Source organism: Numenius arquata, chromosome 2, assembly GCF_964106895.1.
Source record: "Numenius arquata chromosome 2, bNumArq3.hap1.1, whole genome shotgun sequence".
NCBI classification, from domain to species: Eukaryota; Metazoa; Chordata; class Aves; order Charadriiformes; family Scolopacidae; genus Numenius; species Numenius arquata.
This window is the reverse complement of record NC_133577.1, coordinates 72,022,367-72,042,437: the sequence shown is the minus strand read 5'-3', so window position 1 is coordinate 72,042,437 and position 20,071 is coordinate 72,022,367. Positions and strand designations below refer to the sequence as shown.

Genomic DNA, 20,071 nt, shown 5'->3' with positions numbered 1-20,071 from the left:
GTGGAAACTGAGAAACAGGGAGCATGTGTTTTACCCTAGCAGAGGGAACCCGTTCTCATTAGTGCCCACCTGGGAACAGTAGAGCTGACGCCACTCCCAGTATCAGCATGAACTGCACTGGAAGAAATAGCCTCAGCGATTATTGACTCAAGCCTTCAGTGACTGGGAGACACTTCTTTCAGCATCCATACTATTTTATTTCACAGAGCTGACACCCCCCTGCTCCCCCCAAAAAGCATGCCTACAACTGCATTTCATGCTTATTAATAGCAAACACTTGTCACTCCAGGGCAGAGAAAGCAGCTGGACCACAGCTACATTACATATGATATCCTCAGCTGAGGACGATGAAGAAGCACAAAGTGTGACTCAAGTGTGCTCTTTATTGTTTCTGAAATTAAATCAGGTATGTCATCCTAAAACCAATTCAGGCATTGAGAACTTCAGCTATGTAACAGAACAAAGGTTGCTTAAGTCTACAAGTAATTAACAGATTAAGAATACTGTAGCAAGCAACCCTACACTTCCAATACTCCTCTTTGGTTTGCTAGCTCCAAAAGCACTCAACCGTTCAGTAGGCATGAGCCACCTTTGCTACTCAGGCCGGTCAAACAGAGATAGAGGAGCGCGCATCGATGATCTACTCAGAAGTGTAGCACTAGAGGTGGTAACTGAGGAAGCATTAAATCAAAGCCTCAGCAGCAGTTGATAGCTACAGAGCACAAAAGTGGTACTGCCGGACTAAGAGGACCATGCCTTAAGCAGTAATGCTGCACCTCCCCTACTCAATAACTTACTAATAAAGGACTGCTAATTAAGTTGATACTGCTAGCCGTTGAGCTACACTCTAGGGCTAGACCACTCAGCATGCTCTAATAACAAAAGGCTCTTATGGTACATCCAAGATACTACTTCTACTATGAGCAAAAACCAAAACAACCCCAAACTCCCTCAAAAAATCCAAAACTAAGCTTCCACTCCTTGAAGCCTCAAGCAGCATACTTCAGAAAAGCCAACAGCCCTGTATGAACCCTAACTGGATAACCACAGTGATACATGGCATTTGTATTTATTGCATGGAAACAGTATTTGGGCAACATAGAAGCAGCCTAGTGAAAGTGAACGGAAAGCAAGTTCTTCACATCAGCATTTAGTACCCTCACCTAATTAGAAACAGTTTATTTCACTTCAGATTGCAGAACCTCAAACTTCACAAAAAGTTCTGTTAATGAAACAGAGGAGTAGTTCTAAAGTAGAATCACTGCACAAAAGTACTATTCCTACATACTTCTTCCACAGAGGAAGGCAACAAAAACCCCTTCAGCATAAACACTTTCTCCAAACCCTGTGAAGATGTTTCAAAGTAGAGGCATGGGTGAGAAAATGTAGTGCTTCATTCAAACACCATGTAAATAGAAAAGAACACCACATGAATAGAAGAGAAAGTGGCACTTCCAGTTCAACCTGTCTGCATTACAATTTGGTGTCAACAGATATATCTTAAGTTAGATTAAGTATTTAAAGCACTTTGCTATGCTAAAGAGTGAAAAAGTTTAGGAACAGCAGCATTAAGGAATAACTGTAACAGACACAAGCTTCCACCTTTAGAAAGCAGGACTGCCGTAGCAACACAAATTAAAGGCAGGGTTACCAACTCCTCCATGGCATTCCATACCATACCATTCCCTCCATGCCACCGATTCCTCCATGGCATCATGGAGGATGGTATAAGCTCACAGGCAGTAAGCCACTTCTGGTGGTTGTTGTTCACACATTTCATGAAAGAATTTTTTTCTTTATCTCAGCTGTAAAGCTACCACTGCTTATTCTGTACAGTGGAGTCAAGTCACATAGTTCAGTGCAAGCTGTGAGGACTTCAGTTGCAATGCTATTTTTAAATGCCCTATCTCATCTTTCTTCAGATAACTTCTTGAATACTTATGTCAACTGGCAACTTCAGTACCGCTCTCGGAGAGGTGTATTTTGGCTGAACAGCACAGCAGGTTTGTTAACACAAAACCAAGCCACAGGCATATGCTACACAGTTCTGTGTGGCTGTGCCAGTGTAGCAAGGCATAAGGACTATATATAAACTAGCTGTTGTGTAAAGAACCTGAACACTCAAGGCAATCCCTTCATTTGTTTATGCTAGCCCACAAGATAAGCTTACTATGTAAAATTTAGAGTTAGTGGTGTTTGGGAACATTTTATTTTGTACATGACAAGATTTTACACCAAGTCAGTTAAATAATACAAATTTACATTCATGAGGAATGTTTTTAGAAAAGTCAACTTAAAAAAAAAATCCTCCTTTACCCTTAAACCCCATACCATCCCTCAACATTTTACAGTGGAAAATAACAAAACAATCTAATTCACATTCCCTCCTAACCCCCCAGTGCAGGACGGTAGTTGAGTGCAGCTTACAGTTCATCTTTCACATCTGTGGATTCCTGTGGAGACAAAGAGAATAAGAATGTTGCTTTTTTAAATTGGAAAAGATTGATAATTATCCATCCAGACAGCAGCTGATTTCACATAAACAGCTGAACTGTTATAGGTAGTGTTGTCATGAGTCTGCACTGTAAGCATTTGAAACTATACTTTTGTCCATTATTCAATTATTGCCCACAAGCTGTGGAAATCCATCAGATAATGTTAGGTTGACTAGAGGATTTGATGCTGTTTTCTTGCCATAGGGCACTCTGTTACAATCTCATAAGCTTAATTTAGTTCCAACTTTGAACACATCTAAGCATTTCCTTCTTACAATATGGTTTGATAAGGTATGAAGTGTCATTTGTGCTGCAGGTTTTTTTTTTCTGCCTCCAAGAAAAGCTTGGAAAACCTCACACTAAAATCTAGCATCATGAAAGGCGAAGTGAACAAGTTTGTTGTTAGGAAGCACCACAGACAAAACTGCATATAAACAATGCTAAGAAAAGAGTCAAACTCGAGACCTTACCTTCTGTGTTTCACTATCATCAGCATCAGCATCCACCTCCTCTTCATCTTGCTCTGCCTCCTCAGCTGCATCTTCAGGCTCTTCAGGCTCCTCCTCCACCTGTTGGAGAGATCACAAGCAATTTGCTTTATTTGCTTAGGATGTCTTAGTTGTGGACTAGCTAAATACAGCCTGTGGAAGTATTCACTACCAGTTCCTAGCATTTGCTCCAAGCTACCTGAAAGCAAAGGCAAGTTCTGTTTAGTACTGACCCCCTGATGCCCAGCCTAAATTCTTGCTTAGCATTATGAGGATCCATGCGACTTATACCCACTTAAGAATTTCTCCATTAATGAGATGGCCACACATGCCTTTGACCCATAACTGACTCCCACAGAACCATGACTTCATTAAGGACAGGACAACACTTCAGAAGTGTAACTAAACAGCAGAATCACGACCAACTGGAAAGAAGAGTGCAAGGGATGACATAAGCACAAAGTACAGACTCATCCGTTTCCCACCCAGGTATTTGAATTGGGCTCCTGGTGGCCCAATTAAGTGGAAACCAGATATATTTTGTTTTATCCAAGTCTATCAAGACTTGCATAAGTCTATCATCTTGCACAAGATGTAGCAACAGTAAGTCAATCATCAGCCGCGAGTTGGAAGGCAAAACTAACCTTTGCATCCAGGTCAATGTTTAAACTTAAACGAAGCATCCTTTCTATTCTGTCTCCATATTCCTTAGTGTCTGGTAACATATATCCCGATCTCAAAGTTGCAGTTTCAAACAATACCACTGCAAGATCTGAAACTGTTTTGTCATCTTCATTTTCCTAATGTGAAAGAGCATAAAAAAAAATTACACAAACAGAAGGGTTAACTAGATTGTATGCTGCTAAGTAGTCAATATTTCACTACTGTTATTTGTTTACCTTGACCCGCCTCAGCATGTCCTTGATCAGTGGATGCCTGGGGTTAATTTCAAATGTCTTCTTTTGGCTAGCGTAGTAACTGAAAAGAATAGAAGTTACATCACTAAGTTTTGAAGTAGCTCTGTCTTCAAACCCGTGAATACTGATTACAGCCACAGTAACAAGTGTATTCCTTCCACAGACCCACTTTATTACTAGCTTAACTCTAAAAAGCGTTCAGGTTACTAAGTTAATCTTCTCTTGTCACCAAATGACAGAGCAAATGCCACTGATGAGTCTTGCTCACCAGGCAGTTTTACATACTGGGCTTTGAAATAATGTAAAACTATGATGGGGACTGCAGTTTTGTTGTAAGTGACCTTAAAAACCATGGAGGATCATCTGAACCTCATGGAAGCTTGGTGTGCCCACACCAAGCAAGGAGAGCCATCAACTACATTTTACATGTGCTGCTACATAACTGAAAGCTTACTTTGTAGATATATCCTTCCCAGTTTGGTAAGCTTGAGCCTTCATGATTCTTTCCATGTTGCCAGACCATCCATACTGACTAGCCACAAGAGCACACGGAGACTGGGTTAAACGTTGAGATAGCACAGCTTTTTCAATCTGTAGAAGAAAAAGCCTTAATGTTAGTTCACAGAGCTAACAGCCTATACAGGGAATAAAGTAACTCAAAGTTTTCTGTCACTTCAGCACTTTCTGAAGGGAGACATTCTGAAGATGACATTGTAACTCATTATCTTCCTGAAATAAAGGTACTACACATGTTCATTTATCCACAGGAGAACAGAGAAGCTACTTTCAAGTCTATGCTCAAAGAATCTGCAAGGTGTCTTGTAGCAAGTACAAAAGCATTTACACATATGCATTAAACATAGCATAACATTTTACCTTGTCTTTTAGAGCTTTGTCTTTCATCCAATTTAAGAGTGGTTCGAATTCCTTTTCCAAGGCTTCCCGACTCTCCTTGGACTTTTCACTTTCTTCAAACTTAACTCCTTCTTTCGCTACATTTTGAAACCTCTTCCCATCAAACTCTGGCAGAGCCTGAATACAGTATTCATCTACAGGTTCAGTCAGATATATCACTTCATAGCCCTTTTTCAGAAGGCGTTCGACAAATGGTGAGGACTCAGCCTAAGATAACACAAATCAGACGCCAGTTTAGTTGTGTTTGTACCAGCAGCTATGGAAACCTGTACAACTACTTCACAAGCGCTGGTACAAGGAAAACTGAACTGCAGTTGACTCCATAAGCATAGTCTCTCCACATCTACAACAAATAAGTATTTATGGTACTATAACTAGTAACTGTAGTTTTTTTTCCCCCTTTCCCTCTTCCTTCTGTACTCACATACCTCCTTTCTGCTGGCACCTGCCATGAAATAAATTTTGTCTTGCTTCTCCTTCATTCTTTCCACATACTGGTCAAGGCTTGTGAGATTACTTTCGTGATGAGAAGACTGGAAGCGAAGAAGTTTAGCCAGTCGTGTACGATTGGAGTGATCCTCAATAACTCCAAGCTTCACATTAGTACCAAACTCTTTCCAGAACGTGTCATTGTATTTTTCTTCTGCAATTTTCTTGATCATATCAAGAGTTTTGCGAACAAGTTTCTTCCTGATCACCTAAAAAACCAGCAATACCACATTATAACAGCAAGAGCTTTGAAGAGCCCTCAACTCAACCCCACAGCAAAGGATGGATTCAAGTGTCCCTGAACTGAATAGAAGTAGTCTGAAAACAGCAATGCATGGGTTTCCTACAGTTTAATTTCACTCTTCTTATATAGAAGTAAAATTAATCAAGGTATTGTTCTTCTAAATCTTGCTGGTGTCATGTGTTTACAATGAAGGAATTTAAGATCAATTAGCTTACCTTTAACAATTTATGCTGCTGAAGTGTTTCACGAGATACATTCAAAGGAAGATCATCAGAATCCACCTAATTGAAGAAGAAACTTCTTAAGTATAGCTAACAGTATTTCAAAGTTAAAAAAATATCAAATGCAAGTAAGACTTATAATACTTACAACACCCTTAACGAAGTTGAGATATTTGGGCATCATGTCATGGAAGTCATCAGTGATGAACACTCTTCGGACGTACAACTGAATTACAAGAGGAAAGAGCAGCCAGGTTACGTTTGGCCTTTTTTTAACAGACATGAAACTACAACCGCACACTTACTTGTCCTACCTTAATGAAATCACTTTTTTTGGATCCATATTCATCAAACAGGCCACGTGGAGCAGAATTAGGAACAAACAAGATAGATTTGAAAGTTACTTCCCCTTCAGCAGTGAAGTGGATGTAAGCCATTGGGTCATCATGTTCCTGGGAAGAGATAATTCTTTTAATGCACATGGGGAAAACATCAGCAAGTCAATACATTTCCAGTAATAACACGAGTTTTCCAAGTAAGTGAAGTTATTTTACAATTCAGCTATCTAACCACATTGTCAGAATCTGTTTTTGAGACAAAAAGTTCCAGATTCAGCCAAGTTACTCACATCCTTGAGACCTGTTTTTTTTTTAAGGCCAACCACCAAAGAGTTATCAATAGCACAGTAACCAATACAGTATCATCACAGCACAGTTAAGAGACTCCCAAGTACCACATTATGCTGTATTTACATGTAAAGACAATGTTTCTAGAAAGCCATATCTTCCTCTGTCTTCCACCATGTACAACACAAGCACCACCACTCTCAGACTAAGTAAAATTTTCCCTGCCAAGACTTAAACACATCAGTACACTCTGTATCAGCTGGAACATTTTACTTCTCAAACCTAGGCCACTCAACACTTGAGGGTCAGTACCTTCTCTCTGGAAAGAGAGGAACTCCTGACTGAGATGCTCTGCCTCCTAGGCTCCCTGTAATTCAGTCTTCTCTATTAACAGCACTTGATTAACTCTTCAGAAATAGCACATCCTATAAGCAGGTTTTTTTACACAGCAAGGGATACTATAACAAACCTCTTGCTTTGGAACAATCTTGAGGCTCAGAGCTTACCTTGGAAAAGGTTTTGTAAAAAGCTTTGTATTCATCTTCCTCAACTTCTTTAGATGGTCTCTGCCAGATTGGTTTTATGTCATTCATGAGCTCCCAGTCCCAGACAGTCTTTTCAACCTAGGTATGTAAACACCATAGTGTAATAAGAGCTCATTCTTTACTTCAGGTTAAGTCAGTTAAAGACAGTCCACTGAGGTTAAATGATGAAATAGAGCATGTATTTTTGAAATGCTAACTTACAAAGTAGATTATGCAACGGCCTGGATATTCTCAAATACACAAATTAGTGTAACACATGGGAACAAAATTTCAGTCTACACTACAGTGTGTCCTATGTACATCTAACATGTTCATTAAGTTACTGCCATTCTGAAAAAAGCCTTACAGCAGAGTATACTCGAACTACTCCACAATGTTAGGTTACTGAAGTCCACTACCATTTCAAGCACTTCACTCAAGTATTTGTAATTAGTTTTGGGACCACTGCCTCACAAGGCTATTGTATGTCATTTCCTTGATTTCAGCCAAATCTGTTTTGTTTACAAAACAAATCTGTTTTGTTTACAATCTTATTTCCTGACAAGATATCTAACTGCACTTAGACAGGATTGCTGTTTGAAAGCACACACACTACTCAAGTGAACCTCTGGAAGACTACCTATGAAAATTGCTGAACTACCCGACACAAGACCCCAAGCCTGACAAAGTTTACCTTCTTAGTTTTTGGCTTCTTTTCTTCCTCCTCTTCTTCAACTGCAGCTTCATCATCATCGGTTTCTTCTTTCTCCTTTGCCTCCTCCTCTTCAATGGGTTCTTCAACAGTCTCTGTCTAAAGAGACATTTCAAGTGGTGACCTGGACTGCTCGACTTCCTACCGGGTATCTTCTCAAAGAGCTTAATCTCTCAGAGCACTAGTTGAACTTGTGTTATTAGCCTATCATAAGCATTTATCTATATGTATCTATGGGGTTTTAGTTATGGGTAGCTATGTTATTTAGTTGAATTTTTCATGAATACTGCTTTCCTTTAATACACTGAGAGGTCACTGTACTCAAATTTCTGTTTTTCCATAGCATTACACGTAATGCTAATCAAAGACTTGGGTGATTTTAAGTTAGTGGTACACCAAGAAAGCATCAGAACAGGCCTGTAAGTTAAGATGCTGCCCTATTTTCAAAAGTATACCTAATCACAGCCCTGCTTGAGAGCTTACCGTAGCTACCAAAGCCAGCGGAAGAAAGATCTTTCCTAGTAATTAGCAGTCTTGCTCTTTTGGTAAAGTTCTTTGAGTCAGAACAAAACCAAAGTTCCTTAAAGTTTATGGATTTTAGCAACACACTAACTTTTGAAGAGCAGGTAACTAGTAAAATACTAGCCAGAAGAGTCACAAATAGAAGAATTTTAGACATTAGACAAGTTTTATATTATAGTATGCCCTCACCCTTCCTGGAAGATCTGGCCAGATAGTTTTCACAACCAAAGCTTATATTGTGCAACATTCAGTTAAATATACCTACCTTGCTGCTCCACACATATATGGGGAAGTTTATGAACTGTGAGTACTTCTTTACTAGATTTTTAACAGTATCCAGCTCAAGATAATCAGATGCTTCCTCCTTCAAAACAAGGCTAAAGAAAATAAACACACATGCCCTTCAATCAAAGTGCTCAACAGGTATTTTTAAGTAGTTTTACAGGAAAAGGTGCTTTTCTACTGTTGCAGCTATAGCGATTCAAATTTATGCAAGTGAGCTTTTATTAGTTCAACTGCAAATATCTCTTAAAAAAATACAATCCCTACTAAACTGCTCCAATGAGGAGAAACACAGTTGTTTTCAACAACTGGGGTGGAACACAATACTCAGAAGTCTAAATGAAAACCTCAAATTGTATTGATACGTATCAGGACCTTGATGCACTCTCACTGGCTTTACTTGGAACTAAAGCACCAAGATGAATTTTTTCATACTAAATGCCTTCTTCAGGAAGTTCTCTAAACCCCGATCAAATAAACTTCTCTGCTCATGAAAGGGATTGTCAAACTACCCCTAGTTTGAGATTTGCATCAGACTGGTCTCACCAGTACATAAACAGCAGCCAGTTTCCAAAAGGAAGGTCTACAGCCCCTGTATAGGTTTCAATGGGCCACAATTGTGTTGAAGAACTGAATGAGTTTGCAGACAGCTGAACTGTCTGGAATTGCCAACAGTTAGCTGTCAAGATGCTCAGAGTTTTGTTAGGTAGATTACTAATTGCATCCGCAGTAAATGTGGAGCAATAATGTAGTTTGCGTGTTTCTATTAAACTGGAAAAAGCTGTATTACAAGAACTAAGCAACGTATGAGCAAGAATACTAAAGTCATCCACACAGTCAAATGAGCAAAGTGTACCCACACAACTTTCTTCTTTTAAACCCAAAGAAACTTAATACTTACGTTATGGTTGTGCCACGTCCTAAAGTGTTTCCTCTTGGGTCATCGATCACAGAGAATTCATTTGAATCTGACTCCCAAATATGTTGAGTATCATTGTTGTGTTTTGATGTGACAATAACTCTGTCTGCTACTAAGAAAGCAGAATAAAAGCCAACACCAAACTGGCCAATTAGCTCAGATGTTGACTGGCTATCATCCTGCATTTCTGTCATCTTGTTTAAGAATTCACTTGTACCAGACTTTGCAATGGTACCCAGGTTCTTCACTAACTCCTCTTTTGTCATGCCAATACCCGTATCTGTAACATGAAGCATGTTCTTCTCTTTATCACACTGGAAAAAAAGAAAAATGCAGTTTGGCATCACTTTGAATCTTAATACTAATATACTGCTGCAGAACAGTGATGAGTAGCATCTATTAAAATTCAAACATGCCTGACCACAATAAATCAAATTTACGGGAACTACAACAGTGAGGAAGACCCACCTTCAAGTATTTCAATACTTCAGTTACTCTTTATGGAATCAGAAATATATTTTCACCATTAAAAGATTGGTCTTCGATGAAGTTAACTGCAAGGGTTCTGATGTGGTCCTACCTTGTATTTGTATCAGTATTAAATCAAAAAGTCAAGATTTAATGATGCATTTTTTTTTTTTACATTCTTCCCACCACTTCTCCATAACAGATGATTGTAGCTGATGCTTCTTACCTTGATTTTGACCGTAAGTTCCTCGTTACCAGCAAGAGCATTTTCATCAGTTAAGGATATTAACCGTATCTTATCTAAAGCATCCGAAGCATTTGAAATAAGTTCCCTCAGGAAAATCTGAAACAGAAACCTGTAGTCAGGAATTCCAGAACACACACAAACAGTTCTAACACATTCTACTAGTAAAGGCACTAACCTCTTTATTTTTATATAAAGAATTGATAATAAGTTTCATCATTCTGTTCACTTCTGCTTGAAATGCAAACTTCTCAGATTTTTCTCTGATTTCTTTGATCTGGGATGCATTTAGGCCATCTAGCTGGATAGCTTCCTCCTCTCTGTTAGGACAATGAAAACCTGTTAAGTAGTCTTGCCCACATACAGTATCACTAATTTTACCATCTAGCAACAGCAGTAATAATCTAGTTAGAACAATAGTAAGATCTTTAATCACTGACACACAGTTACACGATCAAATGAGATATGTGCAAGATTAGCCATCCTCAACAGCATAATCTCAATCTAAAACTTGAGTGAAAATCCATGCTGGCAAGTTAAGTTTTTTTTCCTGAAAAGGAAAAATGCAGGAAAGAATACAGGTATGTTAAAACCACTGTAATCCTCAGCATGTGGTATACTTGACAGGAGATGACCTGGTTCATAGGCACAGAGCTACTTCATCAATAGGCACTCAACTGACACCATTTACTACATGCAAGAGTAAACCCCTATAAATTTATTGGGTTTTACACAACTAGTTGTATCAGATGTAATCAAGTTCAATATTTCTGAATCCAAGTTCTCATGCTGACTTCTATTTAGGAGACAGTCTTTTCCAAAAATATCTTATTTCTCCTAGCTAACTAGATCTCTCTGTTAAATGGTGTTCCCTCCCGTTTCTGAGGCTTTAAACATTACTGATGTTCAAACTGATTCTTCAAAAGCAAGAGAAAGCTTGACCATTTCAGGATTAGCTGCCCCAGAACCCCAGGTACTAACCTCTGAACAACTTCATCGTCTGTTCGAGACCCTTCTCTGCTTTTACCCAAGTCATCTTCCACGGTCCCATCCACCTCCACCTCATCAGCTCTGACCGATACTGGGAAAAGAAGCAATCCAACGATCTGGGCATGATCCCCACTAGACACTACCGAAGTTCTCACTACGGTTTTAGGGTCAGTTCTTCCCCGTCCCGTCCCCCCCGGTTTTAGGGTCAGTTCTTTCCCCCCCCCCTCCCCCCCGGTTTTAGGGTCAGTTCTTTCCCCCCCCCCTCCCCCCCGGTTTTAGGGTCAGTTCTTTCCCCCCCCCCTCCCCCCCGGTTTTAGGGTCAGTTCTTTCCCCCCCCCCTCCCCCCCGGTTTTAGGGTCAGTTCTGTTCCCCCCAGCCCCGAGAAAAGCTTCAGTTCAACCGCAGACATGGGAGATGGGGGAAGGGGAGGGACCCCCGCCCCCTCCCGTGACGGCGCATGAGCCGTGTCAGACACGCCGTCCCCCTCCCCCCGCTCCCTAGAGAGCGGCGCCGGCAGCGGCCCGGGGAGAGCAAGGCCGGAGGCCAGGCCCCGCCTCCCCCTCCACTCGGTAGGCCCACACGGAGAAAAGCGGGGACGGGGGAGAGTGAGGGGTTCCTCCACCGCCCCCCATAGACACAATGGCCCCAACTCGCTTCTCGTCGGCGTCCATCGCCCTTACCCCAGCAAAAGGCTAGGGGACGACGGGGGGTGGGTGTGTGTTCCGCCCAGGCCCCGACCCCCCCCCCCCCCAACCACCATCCACCAGAATTTTCTAGAAGCCCCCAGGCACTCACCGGCCAGGAGCAGCACGCAGGCCAGAGCGAGCCCCCACACCGACTTCATGGCGAGGTGAGCTGCGGTGGCAGTAGCGAACGCCGTGTCCCCCCCGCGGTGCTCTCACCCCGCGCTCCCGAGCCCGCCGCAGCACCCGCCCCGCGCCGCCGAGCCCGCTGGAGCAGCCTCGGCCCTCCCCCTCCGCCTTATCAACCCGGGGCGCGGGAGGGTAGGGGGGAGCCGCTCCGCCGCTGGCCAATTGGAGCGTACCACGCCAAACACGCAGCCAATAGGAAGCCCTGGAGGGAGGGGCCTGCGGCTACAGCCGCCAATCGTGGCTTTCCATGTGCGGTTTCCTGCGGACAGAGCGTGGCCGGCGCCCATTGGCCGGGCGGAGGGGCCCGTGGCCAATGGTTGCCGCGGAGGGGTTTAACCGGCACGGCGTCTCATTATATTTTTAATGAATAAGCCGTTAATGTTTAACGCCGAGGCCACGTGGGCCGCAGCTGCTGCGGCCGCGTCCGGGAGCGATAAGGACAATCTACACATGGGAGGCCCGCTCCGACCGCTTCCGGGGGCACCCGGGATGTTTACTGCGGAGGCAGTTGCTATGGCAACGGGCTCTTCCGGGCCCGCCCCCAACCCCCGGCTACCAAAACGGAGCGAAAAATTACGGGTATGGCAACCATAAACAGCACAGCGGGAGAAGAGCCGGGCCTGGGCCACCGCGGCCGCCGGCAGAGGAGCCACCGGATGGAGATTCGCTCCGCCACCACCTATAGCGGGCAGGGCTATGAGGCTGGCGGTGTGCGCATGCGCTCTCGCGCCGCGTGGCACGCCGGGAGCTGTAGTCCGCGGTGGCGGGGCGCACAGCGCCCCCTGCCGGTGCGGCGGGGGAGCTGCGCGGAGCGGTTTTGGGGTGAGGCCGCCATTACAGGGGGCCTCCCCTTCCACCAGGTCTGCAGGGCCCGGGATAGCCTTTCTGTTGTCCCTGTTGCCCAGACCTTGGCTCTTTGCTCCTCTGTGGTGTGGCTAGTGTCTCACAGGGCCGTGAAAGAGCCTGGCTGGCTTCAGCTGAGCCTCCCCGCGGCCTCGTCTGTGGGGACTGTCATGCTTATGAAGAACAAAGCGTGCTGGGTGCCTAGCGGGTTTGTTTTCCTGCTTTCCAGTGCTCATTAGGGTGACCGTCCTCCAGCGAGCTTATTAGCACTCCTTGGCCTACCCTCGGGGCTGTTGTTTATCCATTAGCGGCTCTTCCCTCCCCCTGTGAAGCGGAGGCTGCAGCTGCTGTATCAGCTGCCTCCGTGCGCTGCTGGTGTGAGGGGATGGGGGAGCGGGCATGCAAACTGCTGCTCTCCCGTCAGGGAAGGTCAGTGTGAAAAGGAGTTGGTATCTGTGCAACAGTAAAAGGTAGGCCTGATGCTCAGGGGACGGGATGTTCCCATCCTTTTTTAAATGTCCCTTTCAGGGATTGCAGTTTGTAAAATGAAGTGCACTGCGTGCAAATTCTGCAGTGCATTGCTGTTCACTTCAGGTTTTTAAGTCCTGAAAGCTGACAAGTGATTAAATATAATACACTTATTTTGTATGTTAATACGCTACTTGAAATACTTGATGTCCCCCACTCTCACCATCCCCTCAGTTTCCTGAAAAAGTTTGCCTTGGCTCTCACGTACCTGTCACCTGTTTTGTCTTACATGTGTTCAACATTAGATCGGGGAAAAAAAATACCTGACAAGCAGTGATTTAATGAACTCTGTACTCGGAGAGGAATGTATTTGTAAGCTATTTTATCTGAGATGTTCAATACAGAAAACTAAAAAAAAACCCCTCACTGTGTTTCCAACTTCACAAATACTGAAGTTAGTCTATCAGTAGCAGACAGTCTTGGCAAAAATAAGCTTATCATCTTTAGTTATACAATGGGCCAGATAGATTTTTTTTTTTTTTTTTTTTTGGCCTCAAAACTCAGTGTTGTACCTTTTTGTCCTACTGATAATTAAAGTTTATAGACTTGGAAAGGAGCCTCTGTGTTACAGTAAATAATGGTTATCTTTGGGTTCTTAATCAAGCCAAGATTCGATCATGACCTATTTAAAAAGTCATGAAACTTTTCTGTATGATTTGCACTTTCGATAGATGTTCTTCAGAAGTTGCTGCTTCACTGATCACAAATTATAAAAGAAGGAAGGAAAGTTACTCTCCAAAAATATATGTAAGAATGACTGTGAAAAATAAGCATGAGAGGTCAGTGTCAGGGTTGTAAGTAAAAAAAGTCGATCAGGTTTCTGTGGAGACCGGAGTGAACTTGGAGAATTATTTTCAAAATGGTAGTCTTAATTGAAAATACAATTTAATTATTCAGGAGTCTAAGCAAAGAATGTTTGTGTTTTTCTAAAACTCACCTACAAGCGGTTTCAGGATTTGATTCCCTAATTATGTCTGTATGATTCCCAGAGTGAGATATGTTGCTCTATGACTGTGAATAGGCATTTGAGGGACATAGGGATTCACAGAGTAAATTTATCGTTGTCTTGTAGAACCCTTGCATTAGCAGGTTTTTCTGGCAATTCTGTTTTAGCGATCATTTTGTTGGCAGCAGGAAAACGTAATGCTTAGTGACAATCTTCTTGAACTTTGGTAACTAGAATAGTAGGAATGCAAACCAATTCTGTTATTGACTGTGCTAAACCAACAGAGATTTTAGATTAAGTTTGGTGGGATCCAAATTTTATTGGTTACTTTGCTCTTATGATTATACAAAGGCGAATGTTGCTTGTGAAGGAGATATGAAACCCGATAAACCTGTGTTTTGTGCTTTGAATTTAGAAGTTAGACTAGTAAAAAGTGTAATGTGGTTAGTGACATTGCTTGCTTTATGTAGATTATACTGTTTGCTTTCATGAAAGCCCAGTTGGGTTACCCAGGACAGAACTGATAGGCAAGAATGAGGCAGCTGAGTACTTATGCTCTCACAAAGAAAGTGGTGACTCTTTACAAGGAGTTGGCAATTGATGAAAATATCTTCTTTGAATATTAAGCTTCTAAAAAGACTGTATCTATTTTAAAACTATGAACATATTGTCAAATATTGATGCCAATGTTTTAAGCAAATCTGAGCAGAATTTCCACTGAAAATGTATTAATTTAGCTTAATTTCTGCTTTAAAAACTTTAGGGAGTTTTAAAGATATTAGTTGCACTGACTACTACTGCCATTCTTAAGAAGTCTGATTATCACCTTGCAGGATTTAATAACAAAGGAAAGATGTAACCATTAAGAGGTAATAGTTCTTCAGCAATTTAGCTACATTAAAGGGTTCTGTAAAGCAGTTAGATATACTTTGATGATTGTGTGCATAATGATTGAAATAATGGTGTATTTAAGTGCTGTATTTGCTCTGTTAACTAAAACTTCAGGGGCATGTGGTGATAAGAGAAACAGAATACAGATAGTGTTTTCTTCCATGCAAACAGTAGAGCAAGCCCCTCTCCAGTCCTCTGAATGCAACTTCACTAGGTCCTCCATGTGTCTGTGGGTAAGTCAGCTCACTGAAGTGTGCTGCATGATTCCAACTGTAAATTGTAACTACCAAGAAGTATTACTTTGCCAGAAATAGCTGTAGAGATAAACTGAGAGGAGTTCACACGACCCGACTGTGGGTATTTGACTTCACCAGCTAAATTAGCCAGCTAATCTGCCTAGGCTCCATCTGTAATAGAGAGACAGTCTCCTTTCACTGTATTAGCTTTGGTGTATGTCAGACTCTTTCCTGAGCTGATTTAACTCTCTAGCCCAGCAAAATACTCTGTAGTTAAATCAGCTTATATCAGGTCCAGGATGCACCAGACTAGAGCATGGTAAAGAGCAGGAGTTTATGGCTAGGAGAAGGGGATATCCTGGTGTTGATGGTGGTGGGCTGGGGTGTAAATAACATAGGACAAAGACATTGTACATAGGTGCAAATGTAAGGAAGCCATAAGACTAAACAATGAGTTTACATTGTCAGAATATCGGCTCTTTTAATATACAGTTAAACTGAAATCTGTAACTAACACAAGTTCCATTTTTGTTCATGGATAATGTAAAAATGCTGTAGTGTGTGTCACTGCTAGTTAGCCATTTACTGTCATACTGGTTTTGATAAAGAAGTGTCAGTGATTTTATTTGAGAATAATTAATGCAGTCTGAAGTTTGTACCACCAAATTGAGTCCCGTCTTTCTTACATGATAATACATTGGAAATATGAAGAACTACTTATCCACATTCTTTGTAATTTGAGCTTTGTTTGTATCTTTATAAAACAAAACATTGAGGTTAATATTCCCTTCCTCTGCAATGTCTTCTTCAGGGACTAAATATTGTACATACAGCACAAACTGAAGACATACACACTTAAGACTTAGACACTTAAGCCTACAATATTTGGGACTGGGTGTGAATGTGAAACAAACAAAAAAAAGCTGCCATTAGTTAGCTTTTCAAGCTGATTATCCAAATATTAGAAAATTTTAACCGTAACTACATACAAGCAAGATTAAAGTACTATTCTTTGTAAACAGTGACAGCTTTACTAAATGTCCATGCTATGAATTATTCTTACCTGCTTGCTTTTTATCAAGAACTTCTATTGACCAAAATACCATGTTTTGACTTCAACTTTTTCCTGGTTAGGAGAAATACATCTTGTATGCATCTAATTACTTAGTCTCAGAATTATTAATCTCCACCAAAGGGGGATTCCAGCTGTACTCTAGTTTTAAGAGCTGAGAATCCTAGTGAAAAGGTTAACTTTTTCATTCCTGTACTGTGAAAGGCTATGTGGCCAAATCTTCTACAGCTTAATGTACAAGCATCTTTAGAATTGTTTCTTCAAATATTTTATTCTTTGCAAAGAAACTGCACTATGGTTTGTTTTATGAAAAATTGTTTCTTTTTCCCAGTTATAATTAATGTAACTTGCTAGGTACATTTAGTGCTTTCAGGACTCAGCAGAGTGCTGTATGAGAAAGGTATCCAAAGTGGAATTTAAGACTTGAGGTACTTCAAATTATACATGTGTGAAAGAAAACAGTAAGCCTGGAGTGCTTACTGATGCTCAGATAGAAGAAGACAACTTCTTAACCTTTTTCTTTTTGCAATAAATGCGGGCCCATCAGCTTCCCTGATACAGCTGTTAGGTAGATTTCTGTTAGCAACAGTAGTTTCACCTCCTGCTTTTGCTCCTGTTTTCCTGGGTTTCTGAAATTCAGCAGTTTGTGCAGCTGAATATCAGTGAATCTCACCAGAAAGCTGCCAAGGATCCATACAGCTAAACTTACTTTGAGGCTGTGAATCTGACTCTTCCCACAATGTATCAGTAGTAGGGACGATGCTAGATGGCCAGGGTCTGATGTATCATTTTTTGATGTGATGATGTTAGCAAATGTGTAAACCCTCTTTCCAGAGAGTAATAAGCATTGGAGAGTGGTATGAAACACATTGGTCATGGGCCCACTGACCATGAGCTGTAGTGAGCACCTTCCTTACCCTATGAAGCTATTCGTGTATGTATCCGTGACCCCATGGTAGGCAACAGGGACAGTGCTGAGACAAGCAGCATCTTCCTTGAAGTCTGGCAATGGACAATGACAGTGGGCTGCTGTCTAAAGGACTGCTTGCTGGACTGCAGTGGGATTTAGTCCTGGATCCAGCTAGGTATGAGCCCACTGTCCTGGTTGGAGGATTTCCAGCTCTCCCTCCTCTAAATCCCTCCTGGATTTTTTGACCTCAACTGAAATAGGCAATAGATATGGCAGATGCCTTTGAAGATGGCAAAGTCAGATGTGGAGCAGAAGGAAAGATTTTACGAGGTACAACAGGACTGACTACAAGATAAAGAGGGACTATGAAAATATCCACTTGCACAGAAACAGGTTCTTCCTGCTGAGATGTATTCCTTATTGCATTAATTTTTAGATTAAAGATTGGAGCAACAAGCAAGTTTATCCTGTTACTCTCTGGAGATCATGGTAGTGGGAATTCAACTCTAGCTGGTTGAAATCCTGGCTTCTTGATTTCTTTGATTTCTAACCGGTTGAAATTCTTTAGGCAGAAGCAACATACTTTGGCACAACTCTAACAATTATGATACAGTGTCTGTAATGTGACATGTTATCAGGTGTCATTCATATGAGTATATACACTGGTAACCTCCGAGCATGACAAAGTATTCTGCAACTACCAAAATTTGTATCAGGGCACAGGTCACTTAACAATGACACTAAATTGGAATGTTGCTTTTTAATTGTTACAGTAATATCAGTGCTCGCACTTTACCTATTACCTATTATCTATTTTACTTCTAGTTTCCTCAGAAACAACAGGGAGAAAAAATAAAGCATGTGAAACAGCCTTGGTACACCCACAGACCAGATCCTGAGATCTAGTATGACACAGCATCCTTCAATTTATTTAAAGACTTGAGAAACCCTTTGGTTTATTTCAATTTTTTTCATTTTTTTTTTGTTTCAATATTAATATTGAGACAAATCCTCTTTGTTTACTTATGAAAAAGCCAATTAAATTGGTAGATGAATAGTGAGCTAAGTAACATGAGCAGGAATAGTCTGGGCTTTTACTGATTTGTTCTCCTTTTGTCCTCTGTTCTTGCCAGGGCATCCACAGTTGGCTACTGCTGGAAACAAGATACCGGGCTGATCTGAGATGGCCATTCTTAGGAACTACGTAAGTTTTATATGAGCTTCATCAGCTTGAATAATTTGAATGTCATGGGGCCTGAGCGCAGCGGGTGTAGAACACAAGTCAGAACCAGATCCACAGGGAGCCTTGGGCCCTATAATGTTCAGTCAAATCGGTTCTTCATCATTCATTAAAAAAAATGGAACAACTGCAATGAAATGTGCTGCAAGTTACCTGTATGTTTTCAACCTTTTCTTCCTTTTCCCCACTATTTTTAGATAACCCTAGGGAATGAATTGAACGGAAATTTCTCTCCGCTTGGGTGAGTATTTTAATCACTGAGTCTCTGAATAAGACCAGCATAAATGCTATGAATACCAGCTGGTTTTTGAGGGAAGGCAGCAATCTACTTTCTTCTGAAACTTGATCTACTAAGCGTGTTCTGGGCTTCCTTTCTGGACCAAAATCACTCTGGCATGAAAGACAGAGGGAAGTTTGATTTGTTAAGGTCAGTAATGAGCTAGTTTCATTACTACTTTACACCATAAGCATTTGCAGTACCAGAAGAGAGACTTACAGTGTTTGGGGAACTTCAGCATGAAAACTGAGATGCTGACAGAGCTTCGGTGGTTTCAAGGCTAGGTAACTGCTGGAGAAGCATTTTGGAGACAGTGATTTTGGATCTACATGTCTGAAGAAGGAATTAGAGGTGAATTATAACTTTCTGTGTATTTAAAGTTCAGGAATTTCCAGCAGGTCCAAAGCATCTTATAGGAACTTGGTCTGAAATGCCTAACTTTGCAGACATTACACTTGCAGGAGATGTAGTACTTACACTGGTGTGCAAGTCCGAGAAGTCTGATGAAAGAGTCACAGATGTTAGGTGTGCTACACACATGGTCAGAGCTGGTGTTTAAACATCTAAAAGACTGGGGTCTAAGTTGTTCCTTCATCAAGCACTTTTGGTATAAATGTTTCTTTCAACATCAAGACTGTTCACACCACCTTCATTAGGAAAAACCCTTCATTTGTATTTTTTTGCCATTTTATATTTGTAATATTAACCTATTTTAAATATGTTAAATGCTGACTTAAACATCAGTTTCATACTTCAAGTATTTTTAATTTTTATTTCTGCTCTGCTCTAAGTTTGGAAGAAGTGTTTGTTCTTCAGTTATTGTTTGGCGTTTAGTCATCTTTATCCCATTCCTCCTGAGACTGATGATTGCACTGCAGCTGGCCCTCTTAGTACAAAGTCAGTAATCTGTGGGATTTTCCCCCCGTCAGCATTTTTGAAGTCAGCAAGGTGTCCCTTGAAGTTTAATGCTCTGTATTCTTAGAACAGAGGAATTGACAGAAGGGAATGGGTTTTAAGGAGCCTGGAATAAAGGGCAAAATCTGTTAAGGTGAAGAATTGTAACCGGAAGAATGTTTTTACAGATAAAGTAACCATGTTTTGATCATTGTAAAACCCTCCCTGACCCTTCAAATACTAAAACCTCTGTAAGTTTCAGTATCACTGGAAATCTGCACCTGCAGCAAGACATTTCTGTGGCTA

At 41.4% G+C, this 20,071-nt stretch overlaps 1 protein-coding gene across 1 annotated transcript; it reads right to left on the bottom strand.

The window, feature by feature from the left end:
- Positions 1 to 180: 180 nt before the first annotated feature.
- Positions 181 to 12,265, bottom strand: HSP90B1 (heat shock protein 90 beta family member 1). The gene is made up of 18 exons (XM_074168098.1): positions 11,852 to 12,265; positions 11,048 to 11,147; positions 10,245 to 10,386; positions 10,049 to 10,165; positions 9,337 to 9,668; positions 8,419 to 8,530; positions 7,614 to 7,730; positions 6,902 to 7,018; positions 6,084 to 6,221; positions 5,918 to 5,995; positions 5,764 to 5,829; positions 5,244 to 5,513; positions 4,777 to 5,022; positions 4,355 to 4,491; positions 3,883 to 3,961; positions 3,628 to 3,783; positions 2,966 to 3,064; positions 181 to 2,453 (listed from the first exon to the last, which is right to left on the bottom strand). Exons 1-18 carry the CDS (start codon positions 11,898 to 11,900, stop codon positions 2,424 to 2,426), a joined length of 2,385 nt encoding a protein of 794 aa, XP_074024199.1. The 5' UTR covers positions 11,901 to 12,265; the 3' UTR covers positions 181 to 2,423.
- Positions 12,266 to 20,071: the final 7,806 nt, after the last annotated feature.

What these genes read in the sequence shown, in the direction of transcription:
- HSP90B1 (XM_074168098.1), bottom strand. Translation starts at nt 11,900, where the DNA reads ATGAAGTCGGTGTGGGGGCTCGCTCTGGCCTGCGTGCTGCTCCTGGCC. An exon ending in GACGATGAAGTTGTTCAGAG is followed by an intron (nt 10,387 to 11,047) that starts GTTAGTACCTGG and finishes TTGTCCTAACAG; the next exon opens with AGAGGAGGAAGCTATCCAGC. An exon ending in GGGAAGGATATATCTACAAA is followed by an intron (nt 3,962 to 4,354) that starts GTAAGCTTTCAG and finishes TATTCTTTTCAG; the next exon opens with TTACTACGCTAGCCAAAAGA.